The sequence below is a fragment of the Colossoma macropomum genome, unplaced genomic scaffold (assembly GCF_904425465.1).
Source record: "Colossoma macropomum unplaced genomic scaffold, Colossoma_macropomum, whole genome shotgun sequence".
NCBI lineage: Eukaryota > Metazoa > Chordata > Actinopteri > Characiformes > Serrasalmidae > Colossoma > Colossoma macropomum.
In genome coordinates, this window is record NW_023494786.1 from 15012788 (window position 1) to 15028026 (window position 15239).

At 41.1% G+C, this 15239-nt stretch overlaps 1 protein-coding gene across 1 annotated transcript in view; it reads right to left on the minus strand.

Moving 5' to 3' along the window:
• mettl16 (methyltransferase like 16) overlaps positions 1-15239 on the minus strand; it is a 43066-nt gene that overhangs the window by 14294 nt on the left and 13533 nt on the right. The window contains 4 exon segments of the mRNA XM_036561828.1: positions 5630-5772; positions 6494-6606; positions 6689-6829; positions 8528-8715. Coding sequence (XP_036417721.1) covers positions 5630-5772; positions 6494-6606; positions 6689-6829; positions 8528-8715 — 585 coding nt within the window.

A 15239-nucleotide genomic window follows, 5' to 3' on the forward strand; every position in this document is an offset into this window, starting at 1 on the left:
CTTTCAAAATGATTTAAAAAAAAAATTTAAAAAACGAAAAACAAACCAAAAAAAAAACAAAAAACAAAAAAACAAAAAAAAACTCCTGAATGTGTTTTCTTACATGACACTAAAAGTGGAATCTCACCAATTTTTCAAAATTTGTATCTAACTCGGGCGGGACAGTGGCGCAGTGGGTAGCGCTGTCGCCTCACAGCAAGAAGGGCCTGGGTTTGATTCCCAGCGGGGCGGCCAGGGTCATTTCTGTGTGGAGTTTGCCTGTTCTCCCCGTGTCTGCGTGGGTTCCCTCCCACAGTCCAAAAACATGCAGTCAGGCTGATTGGACATGCTAAAATTGCCCCTAGGTGTGAGTGTGTGTGTGATTGTGTATGTCTCTCTGTCTGCCCTGCGATGGACTGGCGACCTGTCCAGGGTATATCCTGCCTTCCGCCCAATGACAGCTGGGATAGGCTCCAGCACCCCACCGCGACCCAGAAGGATAAGCGGTTTAGATGATGTATGTATGCATGTATGTATCTAACTCAATTGTTGAGATGTAACAAAGTCATTCAGAGTGGTCTGATATGAAATCGTTCATTGCACAGAAACTTACCCACTATTCTTGACAGTGGTGGTGATATGAACAAGGGATCATGATGTCAACGACATAAATTTAGTTTTAACTGCTGTCCAGAACAACCAGTGGATACAGATGTCTTCTGAGTTTTTATACATAAATGTATAAAACAAAAAACTACCCATAAAACAATGTCTCAGGCATCAGGCAACATGCATATAACCCCTTTGTGCACTAGCTTTCTGTGCAGTAGCTTTCAAAGGCATTCAGGCATTCAGCTGTTTAGATGTTTGGCTACCAATGTGAACAATTCTGACTGTCTGTAAGTTTTCGTAAAACGGCCCATTCCACTCCAAGCCATTCTAAATGACTTTGATATTAGCAACTGAATTATGCAGAAATTTTGAAACATGCACTGATTTCCCATTTAAAGAGACCTTATCTGTGTTTTAATGACAAGATTTCCAGAAATAAACTCAGAGACCCTTAATAACGGCCAAAAAATACACTGGCCTGGCTGTAGTCTGGAGCGAGACTGGCACAATCTCTATTTCCTGCTCTAAGGGCCAACCCCCAGCTCCTCAGGGGGTGCATGTGCCACGGAAGCCTGGGGGCCTACAGAATTCATTTCATTTTGCTGTATGAAATATTAAAGAGTCCTAATATCCACAGATGTTCCCCACTCTGTCGATCAGAGGGGGGCTGAGGCACACTCGCATGTAACGGACTGCACTCTGCCGAATCTGAACAGCACCGACCAAAGAACAATTTTACTGAATTCTTTTCTTTTAGCTGATTCTAAGGAGGAAGTGGTAGCAATTACAGTGTGAATAAGAAGCACTTGGCATTTAGTGAAATCAGAGCAGTATTTAGAGTGTGCGTGTGTGTGAGAGAGAGAGATGGAGGGGGGTGGCTGGGAGAAGACTGGCACTAATTACAGATCTGTAGAGTTGGACAGGAAGAGTGATCTCAGAAGGCCAATCAGAGAGTCTGGCTGGGTCCTGAGACACCTGCCAGCAAACACACACACACACACACTTTACACTGACAGCCTGCCTCCCGTTCCTGACCCACTAGAGAGGAAACGACTCAGAACACACACCAAAGAGAATCCATCCTCCCAGTGGAAGTCACTCATCTGTTTACCTAACCGCAACACAGAGAAACCCACCCAGCTCAATGTGACTAGACTAGAACGCTACCTGCAAGCTTTATCAAAGACCAGGGATGGTATATATAGGGCCTGTTTACACCCTGCATTAACATGCGTTTTTGGAGATTGGTATTCTGTCATTTAAGATTAATTACAGCTTTGTGGGCAAATTAAAAATGACAATATACTACAAACACAACTTTTACTGAACATTATGTTCTAACGTCAACTGAACCCACACTACCATGTTGAATCAAACGTCACACTCCCAGCTATAATCTTATTGGTAGATTGGACAACATGGATATTACATTATATTTTTCTTCATTCAAGTGGTGTATCACAGATTACAGGTTCATGAACCCAGTATCATGAATCAAATGGTGAGCTGAGTGTGCTAAACCCTAAAGGTTGATTTATACATGATTTATACACACACAGTTCTGATGTACATAGTCAAATAGCTGTACCTGTTCCTGAGAAATAATGGATCAGATAGCATAGATTAGGTTATATTAGTCATAAAATAGAGCGTTAACATGAATACTTGAAATATCTTGCCACAGCCCATTAACTGAATACTGCTGCAGAAACACACAGTACACCTCAGCATTTTGGTTATATCTGCATTTTTTGGAAATATGTTAACATTTTGCTCATAGACAAGCATTTATTTTACAGTGCAGAGAGCCAACATGGCCGTCTTCACTTCACTGTGTAAAATGTGACATCAAAAATATAGTTCTCTATATAATATCTAATCAGAACATCTAGTCTGAAGCAGAATATACAGAAATCAAAGTGCCAAGTCTTACATTTTCCCTCTCTTTCAGCCTCCAATAGGTAATATTTATTTCACTTGGATTTTTACCCATTGTTCTCCCCAATTTAGCCGTCTCCAATTCCACCCGCTAGTTAGGACTCCCCTAATCACACAATACTACCAACGCTAGGAGGGTGAGGGCTAGCACAGGCTTCCTCCGAGACCTGTGAAGCTCCACCGCTTCTTTTCGAACTGCTGCTCACACAGCGTCACTGGACAGCTTAACACGCTCGGAGGAAAGCGCCAACCACCAGTTCTGTTACATCAGCTAACAGACGCCTGCGCTGACTAGCGTTGTGCTGAGTGATGGGGGGGAGAAGGGGGGGGGGTTCCTACCCACCCAGAGAGCGAGGCCAATTGTGTTCTCTTGGACTCCTGGCCACGGATGGCTGTAGCATCACCAGGGATCGAACTTGTGATCTCCTGATGATGGGACCAACGCTTAGACGGTTGTGCCACTCGGGAGCCCCATTTCACTGTTTTTGTAATATTTTGGTGGTGTGTCATTTAAATGGTTTTAAAACAGCACACCTCTTCTGCCAGTTCATCCTTGACTTGCCCCGTTTGGATTCTGTGCCATTTCTGGTTCGGGTTGAGTATTGTTTGTGACTTGTCCCATCTCCAGTCACTACTGGATAACCAGTCAATGTCTGCTTGATGCACAGCGCTACAGATTCATATGAGGCATTAGGTGTGCAGGTTGTGGCCTCTGGAAGCTACACTTAGCTATAAACCCCCTCCCTGCATCTTGACACAAATATGTTTACATGCATCTTTGCAGAAGCAAAAATCAGCATTAAGAAATACACAAAGGTATTACTGCACACGCTCTCTCAAATCCTAAAAAGCGTAAAAATCCACAAAGTGTAACCAGCCCCCTCACATACTCTGAGATATCTGATCCCTTGGGGGTCCCAGGTGTGGCTTTGTTAATCAGGTTTAATGTGGGCTGCTACACTCCCCCTCCCTGCTTGTCTCACTCCAGTGACTCCACTGACAGTTCTGGCATAGGGGGCATACACATGCGCGCACACACACACACAATCTAAAACACAAGCACGCATGCACACGCACCTGCTCCCGTCAAGCAGGCCGGATGCTGCATGGGTAACTGTTTACTTTGTCTGCCAATTAATTAAACAAACTCTGGATGACAGTTCCATCTCTGCCCCCATCTGCCTTGCCCCCTTTAACAGGCCAGCACAGTCCCCTCTGAACCTCCAGAGGACCGAGAAAAAAGCCCATAACACACAGGACCAGAGCACAGAGGCAGAGCCTGTTAACTGGCTACTGTTAACGCTATTTACACTGTCGTACAAGCTGAAGGCTGTCAAATGTCAAGGGATATTTCTAGGGGTCCATCTTGCGTTCCATCATGATAGTGACTGGAAGAAGACAGAAAGGCAGCCTCTGCAAAGGAATGCCCCCATTTCTTAATCCCAACTGTATGGCTCTTTGAGGAGCTACATTGAAAGGTTCAAAAAGTGCATCCAATCACTTCCACAAACCTCTGAATCATACTGCAAGAGGTTTAACAGAGCATCTCAGGAATGCTGTCAAAAACTGAAGAAAGTGGGTGCAGCAGTTATAGCTGCTGAGGGAGGGCTCTGTTGTTTATCGTATTAAATGAAGACAATTTGTCAAAAATGTACTTATGATGTTTTTATTAAATATATTAAATAAATCGGGTTAGTCTCTAACTTCATCACGTAGAGGGGGAAAAGGTTAACTGTTAAATGCGCTCTTACAGAAGGGATACCAAAACGCCTAAACATGCCTACTTATCTCCTACAGTTGCGCTGCAGTTGTCTCTACAGCGAGACTTTTCCGTTTAAAAACTGGGAAAACCTCTTCTGATGATTATTGTTTTGAAAAATGATAATGAAGTGAATATGCAATTCGGTGTCTTGGTGTTACCTGGTATGTGAGCCAATCGCTGTGGCATTGTCCTCTTCATATTTTGCACATTCATAAAAATATGCAGTTCAGATAAATTGTGTCTTTGATAGCTTGGTTGAATTTAGTAGCCTATACATCAGTGACTATTTGAGGTGCACCATTAATAAAATTTTATGGCAGATTGCAATTGCTGATGCAATCTGCCATTTTTTTTTGATGGGCAGTTTTTTTATTCCTTTGTGCTATCTTTAATTGCTGTCATCACATCTATTTTCAAACGACACACAAAGGATCTAACAAAGCCTAAAATAATGTTTTACCATGTAGCGCCATCTTGAATGAGCAAATGAATGCACAGGAATATAAGTCACCTCCTATTGTTACTCTTACAGAATCAGTTTTTCAGACAACAAAAGTAAGTACTTAATGATTTACATGCATGCTCATGGTTTTTTATGTAGCAAAGGCTGATGCAGCATCATGGATTTGCAACTCCAGCAGTATTATTTCTGCTTGCTTTCGACACATTTGATGTGTTACTTTAACCATTAACAACCACTTTGTGTCACAACCACTAGAGCACATGGTTTACGGAGTTGAAGACTTCTTTTTAGAGTGCGGACGCTGACGTCTACACCACTAAAATGCCTGAGTAAAAAGGATAAAATATTCAAAAACAATCAAACAATCAAAAAACAGGCAAAGAAAACACTTCTACTTATTACAACCATTTTAAAAAGCTATATGTCTCCAAACTTTTGATGGGCTGTGTACATCTTTCATGTTTCATCACTGACCAGCTTCACAGGGATGCAGTGGGTGGTTAAAATATATGTTTCTTTCGTTCACTCCAATTTAATTACATTCATTCCCATTGTTCTAAGCATCCCCCATAACTACCAGCCTAGGAGAGCTGAGGTCCAAATCTAGGTTTCTCCAGTGTACGTGATTCTAACCACTGCATCTTTTCAAACTGCTGTCCACCCAGCATTGTCAAGCAACATTTTTGAAATAGAATGCTAACTGCCTGACTCTGTCTACGTGTCCCAGTAGACCCCTAAGTTGGAAACTACATCTTTCCCACTGCAATAAAAAAAAACACAATAATTTCACCTTCCTGGACCTGGCTACGGATGGCTGATGGCACCACTGGGAGTCTAACGAGGGTCTCAGGTCAGTGTGCGTGTGTTTGTCTAACCTGAGCCTCCTCTTGAGCTGCAGACTGTCGTGGATTATCCTTTTCACAAACTCCAGCTCACCACCCTCAGCCATGATCTCAGTCACTCCCCCTGTGTTGACAGAGCTGGGTGGGGGTCTGCGAGAGTTCCTTGAGTTCACCCCCTGATGGAGCATGTGAAACAAAAACAGTGTGAAAGGTGCAGAAACAATAAAGGATCATTTTTTTTCTCTAGCACAGGTTAATTTCAAATTTCGAGCCAGATATTACTGACAGCACAGAAACAGCCCGGGTATCAGCCATGATAAACACTTGAGTTTTGAAACGCAATACTGGACATGTTAAAAAGATTCCATTTTACTTGTGCACACCAAAAACACAGAAAACTCCTCCTCTCTGGTGAATGTTTTCCAAAAGGTCTGTTTTAGTGTTCAAGTTTTTGTGTAGTCAGCAGGCCAAAATGCAGAGAAATTTTAATTTTCAAAAATTTCAAACAATAACCACAGGAACGAAAAAGCGTATTTTAGATGCGTTTTTTTTTAGATGTCTTTTTAGATGTTTTTAAAGAAGTGATGTATTGTTAGATGGAAAATAAGCATTGTCAAGCGTTGTTGCTGTTGCAGCTCTCGGTTTTTCAAAACAAACATATTCAACCACAATGACAGGCCTGCACAGACTGTTGCTTCAGATAAGGTAGATATGCTGGAAATATCAAGCTAGTGGGGATGCACAGCTTTTACCCTGAATGAAAATGGTCCAAGGGCTGCTTTGTCACATCAGTTGTAAAAAGCGCTATACAAATAAATTTGACTTGACTTGACCTGACTTGCTCATGTCTGACCTGAACAACACAGGATTATGTGAATGGAGAGTACCGTGCAGTACCTTAGCCTCTAACTGGTTCGCAAAGAAAGGAGGGTTACACATGCAGAAGTCATAGACAACAGACTCGTCCTTTAATGCATCCATCAGCAAGGTCTTCTGAGGCACCTTCACCACTGCAACACACACAGCGCACACCAGTCAAACTACACACAAAAACGAGGACCAAATTCCAATGAAACACACACAAACACACACCCTTAATGAGGTCTGCCATGTTGTTCTGTTCTACGTTCTTCTTGGCGTAATTATAACAGATGTCATCCACCTCTGTGGCAAGAAAGTACCAGCCATTCATTGAGGCTCCCAGTAGGGGGTAAATACAGGAGGCACCGGTACCTGCATATACACACATACAAACAAGGGACAAAGAGATTACATACTGCTTTCTCACACTGTTAGATATAAAATGTTTCCTTATGTATGCAGCGCTTCTTTTAAGTGGAACTACTTTACTGTAACTGAAGAAGGACCTTACACAACAACAATTCACTGAAGCAACTGATTGTCAATAACATCTACTTCATTTACGCAACTACTGTTATTATAGTAAAAGGAAAAGAACAGATGAGAAATCGATTCCTTTACAACTGAAAAAAAAATGGTGAAAATCTTTTTCGTTTTCATGGTGACCACTGGGGGAAAAAAAAAAGTATACACATTTTTTTTAAGTCATCAAAAATGAACCAAAAAGTGGTTTTAAGTGAAAAAAACTAAATCCAAGAAAAATCTAAGATACAGCCCCTTCAAAATTCAGTCTGAAAAGTAACAAAACCTGAATTTCCCAATAAGAAAATTACATGGAAAAACATTTATTACACATAACGATTATACTATTAGTATACACAGATGTGCAAAGCTCCAAACTAAATCCAAACTGAACTATTACACCGTCTGAGCTCAGCAGAGTCAGAGTGATGACCTGAACTGTCAGAGGTGGCCAAACAGGGTGACGGATTGCACATGTAATGTAATAAAGTGGAGGTAGGCCAGCTCTGCTCATCTATTATCTAGTCACCCACGCTTCAAACAGATCCTCCCAGAGTGACTAACAGACATACAGGGTTGTGTGCAGTCAAAATGTCCCAAAAGGCCAGAGCTAAGCAGTTAGCCCATGACTATTCATCATGTGTCTGACAGTAAAGCTGCAAATAGAACCAAATTCTTCAATGAGGGAGCTAACTCAATAACAGAGCCTCTACTTAATAACAGACGCACTGTGATAGGAAAGATAAACAGAGGAACAGCTGCGTGAGGATTTGAACTGCTTCCCCAGAGAAGTGAGAAAAAAGCAGAGCAGATACAGGAGCATCCTGATGGCAGAGGATTCACTGAGAGACATGTTGCCAGCACAGCCCAACTCTCCAACAGACGTGTGCCTAGCAGTAAACCCACCAGTAGCTCTGCCATGACCTGATCCAACAGCTGGAGGGCTTGTGGGGAGATTTATACTGAAGCTGGGATGTGTAGTGCTGCATTAAAGGAACAGTTCAGCAAAAAATAATTCACACAAGTTCCCCCTTACCCTAATTGTATTGTATCAGCCATGATATGCTTGGTGTCTGATACTCATCTCTTTATTTTGGTCTGGAGCTAGGACACTAATGTAACTAATCAGTAATGGAAGCTTAAACCCAATCAATTAGCACTGTGCAAACTTCATGCCTAAATCATGACAAATTTGTCTCAAATCACCAAGTGAAGTAATCTCAAATGGACAAAGGTACTGCTGGTTTTCACAGTGTACTTTTGCTTACATTTCACCAGTTCCCGAGCAAAATTAAAGAAGCAAATCACACTTGTTAGGCTGACTGTCTATATTTAGGGTACGCCTTAACGTACAGGTAAAGGTGGGCCAAAATCCATTAGAAGTGTTAGAATGGCTATGAGAAACCAGTGACAACGTTCACACCTTCACATCTGAACTGGAATTTAATCAGACAAATATTTGATCTCCAAACCCAACAGGATCCGGCTGTCCACACTGATGCTTGATTGTGTTTGGAAATCATATTTTCTCATATTGGCAGTGCATACCGATGTCGATGCCCCTGCGTGGGCTGCCCTGGCCCTCAGTCAGGTCCTCCACCCAGTGGATGTAGTTGAGGCGCAGTGGGACGGTGGGGATTAGGCGCTCCAGAGGAATCTCTATAGTCAGGCCAAAGTCCTCTTTCAATAGAGTACAGGTCAGAGAACGGACCGCCTCTGGGTCCTTAAAGTTCAACCTGGGGAGGGAAAGACAGAATAGCCAAAAATATAGAGAAAGAGAGAAAGAAAGAAAGAAAAAGAGAGAGAAACAAAGAAAGAGAGAAGAGACATAAGACAGACAGAGAGAGAAAGAGAGAGAGAGGGAGAGAGAGAGGGGTCAATAAAGAAGTATTGCATTACGCTCATCAGTGAAACGTGCTGCGTGTCGACTTTCAGTTCATTAGCGCTGATCACCAGGATGTCCACACTGATGGAGAGACATAAAAGACCCACAGCTCTCCATTTACAGCGACTCTCTAATGGCAGGAACGTGTGCATTATCAACACCAGGAACTCCTCTGTTTACACCCACTCTCCAGTCCCTAATGCATTCTGCGGCACTGAGAGCACGTGCAAAGGAGAAAAGGGAGAAAGTGGGGAGATAGGTGTAATTAAGGCGTCTACATTCACACCTCCAACAGATGTAATTAGACACTTCCCTCAGAGGGGGGGGTGTCTGGCACCTCTGAAAGAAGGGGTCTGACTGTGTGTAGGAGTATCTCGATATAAGAGCTAGGAACCATGTCTTGGCGTGTAAAATGCTGCTGTGTTGTTGAGCTGGCAGCTCACAACGTGCCCTAAGAAACACCTGCAGAGAGGAGCTTATCACCACAGTTCTCACTCTCTCTCTCCAGAGCTGCGAGAGTACCTGGAGCATGTGTACTTTCCACATCACAAGCAGCCTAAGCTCTACTCAAATGAACAGCAAGATGAGAAGTGGGGGACTGCATTTAAAGAAAACCAAAGATGTGCAGAGAATGACAAAAATGATGAGGAAAAATATTTTTCGTATTTTAAGTCATATTTTGAAGTGACTACAATTTGTATTTAAAATTGTATCCACCAGAGCTTTCAAATGATTCAAACTATTATTGCTTTTGTATTACTTGCTCCAATCTGACCCTAAAGACAGATGTTTTCCATTTATAGAGCAGTGTATATTGTTATATGAGTGGACAAAAAAGTTTCATTCATAGCATTTACTACATTTAATAATTCAATAACATCATTTTCATCATGTGAACAAAACATCAATCACAAGAAGCTCAGCATGAAAATGATATGATTTCCATGGAATAAACGCAGTTTCCAGTTTTCATCACTGATGTCCAGTGAGAGCAACAGTAGCTGCATGTTCTCACCAGTGACTCAGTTAATGGGTCCAACTCCTCCAGGATTGTCCTCTCATTCTCATTCATATAGCTTATTTGCCATGTGTTTATTTTTATTTTTTTCCATGACCACTGTCCAGCGTAGTCTGCCAAAGCCTTTTTTTAAGACAATTAAAAGGTGTATTTGAACAAGAAGGCTTCAATCACATATTCTACCATAGTAACATACAGCACACAAGCAGTTCTGTTTCGGCCTGAACTAATATGGATGTTTCTAACTAAGAATTAATAATTGCCTTCAATAATTTATCACGTTAATTTGATTTGGGCAGCTGTAGTATTTATACATACACATTTGTTTTATTATTTCTTACTTAAAGAAATATAACGAGAAAAGAGGAAACTTTCAAAGTAGGTGAGTAAGGTTCTCATATTGTAGTGTTCCAGTCACACAATACTCAAAATGCTTAATGTGTGAAGGGAGATGGCAGGAAAAGCTACCTCAGGAAGGAGGAATCAAGACTGAAAGTCAAGGTTCATTGACTGGGGCACATAAACAGGAAAATGAACATGCTAAAAATGACCACAGAATTCAATTTTGACCTCTGTGACTCAAACTCGAAGAATGCACCATGTTGGTTTCAGAAAAGATGACATTTCCAGCAGGGACTGGCAGTCATTTTGTAACCAAAGCCAATGTTAATGAACACAGTATTTTATAACACTACAATTACAACACAGAGCAGCTGAAGAAAGCAGTGCAGTATGAGAAGTCACCTCTTTACCTACATCTAAATGGGGTTTTATGATAAGCAAACTAGTGTTGTCATTAATAACACTGATTATGTATTAGTGTGATAAATTATTAATACCACTAATTTTTTAAACAAGTTAATGGATTTTCCTAATTTGAACTTCTGAAATTTTCACAGTACCAGCCTGAAGCCCAGCTGCTCACGCTGTGTATGTTACTATTACTCTGCAACTGTAGGGCTATTTTTAAATTCAACTTTTAAATGACAGTTTCTACTGATGGCTCACTTAATAAAACCAAAGTTATTTCCAGCTACCTTTAGGCAGTGCACACTTTTGCTTTTGCTCGCCTTCGATTATGAAACCTTGAAACTACGTTCACAATCAGGTTCATGTTGCATTACTGCAGGTAATAAACACATTTTGATGAAGGTTACTTTGTCCACTCACATAGCTAACAAAAGCACTGCTGTTTAAATGGGGGGAAAACTCTATTTAGGGTCAAATTTGCACAAACTGACAATGCAAATAATTGTGATTAACAAACTAATGCAATTATTCATGATTATTTTAATTGTATGATTGCCCTAGAAGAAACTAAAGAAAGCTTTGTCCACTATGCATGCTCTCAGTTACCAGCATGGCTCCACTAGAAACGCTTCAACATAAAGGTGAACAGAATTCTAATGAAGGAGTTGCTTCAGTCCTGAATGTCATAAATATTAATTAATATACCTGCATATTGATTAACATTTCCATTAATTTGTCGATTCCCTCTACAGAAGCCTACGGAGAGATTCTTTCCTACAGCAAGAACACCATACATGGAGACGGAGGTCATGGTCATGTCTGTCCTTACCCAGAGGTCCATGCAGCAGATAGGAAATGTAAGATGAATTGCAGTGCCATAATGCAGTAACGTCAGAGTGCTGATAGCACAGTCGGACTCTCTGAGGGACAGAGCTAAGGAGAAAGGCCAGAGTTAAACCAGGCATACATCTTGCCCAAAAAGCTGAGTTTGCCAATGAAGAGGGATACAATCACGTGGGGGGATTTTTCTCTGGCAATACTAACAACTTCAAAAGCATTACATTTTACCACATTTTTTCAGTATCAATTAATAAATCACAATTTGTTCAAGAGAGATGAGCACATTAGCTCTAATTAATCTAATATTTTAACCAGGTCTATTAATCTGCTAACGTGACCTTGAGGGTGACAGTATTATTAAATATGAATCGGGTTGTCATAGATGGTTCCCATGGTAACTAGGATAAGTGGGTCACCTACACTGAAAAGAAAACTGGAGTGAAAAAAACAGAAAGAAAAAGAATCAAAATACTCAGAGCCATGTGTGCTTCAGACAAAAGAGCTTGGCAAAGAATAGAGAGAAAGTTCAACAGGGTGAAACAGGACACTAGAACATAACCGACAGAGCAGGCCTCATATAACGGACGACTGACCCAGTGCAGTCAGGACGTTGTTGCTGTCCTTGTGTTAGTGGGCCGGGTCATGATCAATATTCCGAGGAGCTGCTTGCTGCGAGCTGGCCGCCTATTTTTAGCCTCTGATGAGGGAGAGAAGCAGCGGGCTGCGGAACACACCGAGCTCAGTCTCCACGGCGATGGCTCGCTTTAGAGTGCTGAGAATGTGTGTCAGTGTGTGAGGGGAGGGAGGTGTGTGATGACGGCAGGCGTTTGCTGAGAGTTGACGCTGGTGTCGTGGCTGCTGAAGGGCGGAGGAAGTGAATGCGCGGAGGCTGGAGTCTCTGAGGACATGGAGGCAAGGCAGACTCAGCGGTTTACAACAGGGCTGCACAATCTATCTTTTGCTAATTGTTATTGTAATATCCACATCTGCAATACTGATATCGCAGAAGGCTGCAATATGTAAATGAGCCAAGTAACTTAGTTTTTTCATGCCGGACTTATCCTGACCAAATCTCAGACATTCTAGATTAATTTCTGATAATTTGCCCTGTTTAGCTGGATTTATTAATATTATGTACAATTTATGTATTTTTTGGAGCAAAGCTTGAGTCATTCATATCATGAAGCCACAAATGTTTAAAACAACACTATAAGCTAATTTTACTCTGAAGTCAGCATAGCCTAAGGAATCGACTGTCCCCAGAAACATCGAAACATCAGCTTGTAAGTGATTTTTAACACTGTTGTCTTGAATTAGCATTTTACTTTCCCCAGGCATTCAGCAATTTTGAATTGTTGAACCCTGCAATATAATCACAATGTGGTAACCTGTCCAAATTGCACAGCCATAGTTCACACTTATATAGAGAGCTGGCCTTTGCTGCTTGCCTCACTGCACACACCACAGGGATGAGGGTGCGGGCGAGAGAGAATTACTCTCACTGAAACACTCGTGGATGCCACCGGTCAGCACTGACAGGTTTTGAGGCTAGCTAGTGCAAACAAGGTGAGAAAGATAAGTGACAAGGGGGATGGGTGGAGTGTGAATGAGCCGGAGCTACGAGAAACAAGCGCGCACCTCCACACACACACACACACACACACACACACACACACACACACACACACACCTCAGCACATGTATGCCAAAGGAACTGTTGGCAAAAAATCAAATTTACACAATCCTCCCAATTAATGGAAACTTAACTGCACCAATTAGCATTGTGCAAAGTGGATGCCTAAATCACCACACATTCTGAAACATTTACTTATAGGGATGAATCATGAATATTTATGACTAATTCAGATTTATTTACAGTCTATTTTTTTTTATCTGAGGCTTACACTGTGTGGGGTAAATGAACACACTTCCAGCACTTTTTATTAGCCAAACTTGCCATATAAACAAAATTATTTGCTCTTTAATGGGCCAAACTGTCATTTTACATTTTAAATCAGTGGACTATTTAAGTAACATGGATCAAATAAAGTGCTACATTAGGATATTTACACTATGACACTGTAGTATAGGTGTAGCAGCTACATTCAAGTTTTTGTAGAGATCATCATTTTCACACAGTGTCAAACCTACATAAGCAAGTCTGCTTGAGATCACTCAACAACGTGTGCACACAACCATCAGTGTACACCAACATGCATGTGCGTACACAACATGGCCAGACAAGCCATTCAAGAAATATATCATATATATATTCGAGTACTAAACAGAGGGCTGTTGACTGAAAACAGTAATACAACATGGCACTATTCTTCAGCTTAAGGTGTTGCAAGGTCACCTTTCGAACCTACTGGGAGCTTCTTCGTGAGCAGTTTATTAATAACGCATACATGTTGCAATTCTCAGAACACTCCCTTTGGTCTGAGCATGTAAAATGAATGCAGAAGTTGCTTGTGAGCGCCGAAATTACATCAGCTGTTGGCTGTAAACCCAGCAAATATGCAAGCACATCACATGTCTAGTCCTAAAAGACATCATTTCAACATGAACAACTTTACACTCCAATAAACATCTGATCTGGACTCTCACCTTGAGATTTTTTACTCTCATCATGTTTTAAACAGAAGAAGAAAATTACATGCTATTAACCACATGGGGAGTGATCTGGAAGCAAATTACAGATAATAGCTAGGTCAGAGACAGTGTTGCTACTGCACCAGGCTAATGCTCTCGTTGGTGTAAGTAGAAATTGGAGCTATGGTGTTAGAAGCTGAAACAGACACTGAGTGCAACATTTTTTTAATTCAACAAGTCACATATTTGTGCACCCCCCACAACCAGATAAGCAGGGCCAATTATGCTCTCAGCATCGCTGGGACAGAAACGTGCATCTCCTGATCTCCTGACGACACAGTGCAAGCTTAGACAGGTGTCATTTGGAAGATTCTTCTAGATCTATTTTTAATGAAATATATAGATACTCAGTGTTGTACCTGAAGAAGAACATAACCAGGACTGTTTAAATGGATTTAGTTTAGTTGAACAAAAATCAATGTATTCATTATTTTGATAGTATTTTTAAATGTGACACTACTGCCTCTTTTCTTTCTGTTCCAACTCATCAAAATTCAGAAAAACTGCATACTGTGACACTTATCATGTATTGTGAAAATGTCGAGGTATCATGTTATATTTTTTGCCACATTGTGAACTCCTACCACCAATGATCAAAACTAGGCATCTGGGTGTATCCTCACAAGGTAAAGTTAAAAGGGGTTTTACACTATACACACTCGCACCTCAATATATATAGATTTTTTTGAGGTTGCTTATATTTTCTAGGGCAGTGGTTCTCAAATTGATCCTCAGGGATCCCTAGCCAGTCCAGATTTTTGCTTCAACTCAATTCACAACATATAGTGATGTGGACCGGCTGCGTGTTTGAGAACCACAGCTCTACAGTTTGTGATTTTTGGGGTTTTCTTTTATTTGTGTGCATTAAAAAAAGGTTCATTTGACAACTTTCATTTATCTGAACCAAACAAAACGTGTAGTATATAATTAAAGCTGTGTGGAATCGATACATTTTTAAACATTTTAATTAAACATCAAAAACTGAATCGAATCTTGGCCTCAGCACTGAAAATTGTATCAAACCTTAACATGTGTACAGTATATCGCACATATTGGCCTTTTAACACAGTATTGGTATCGGCAATAGAGAATATCAATACCATTAAGCAATGTCT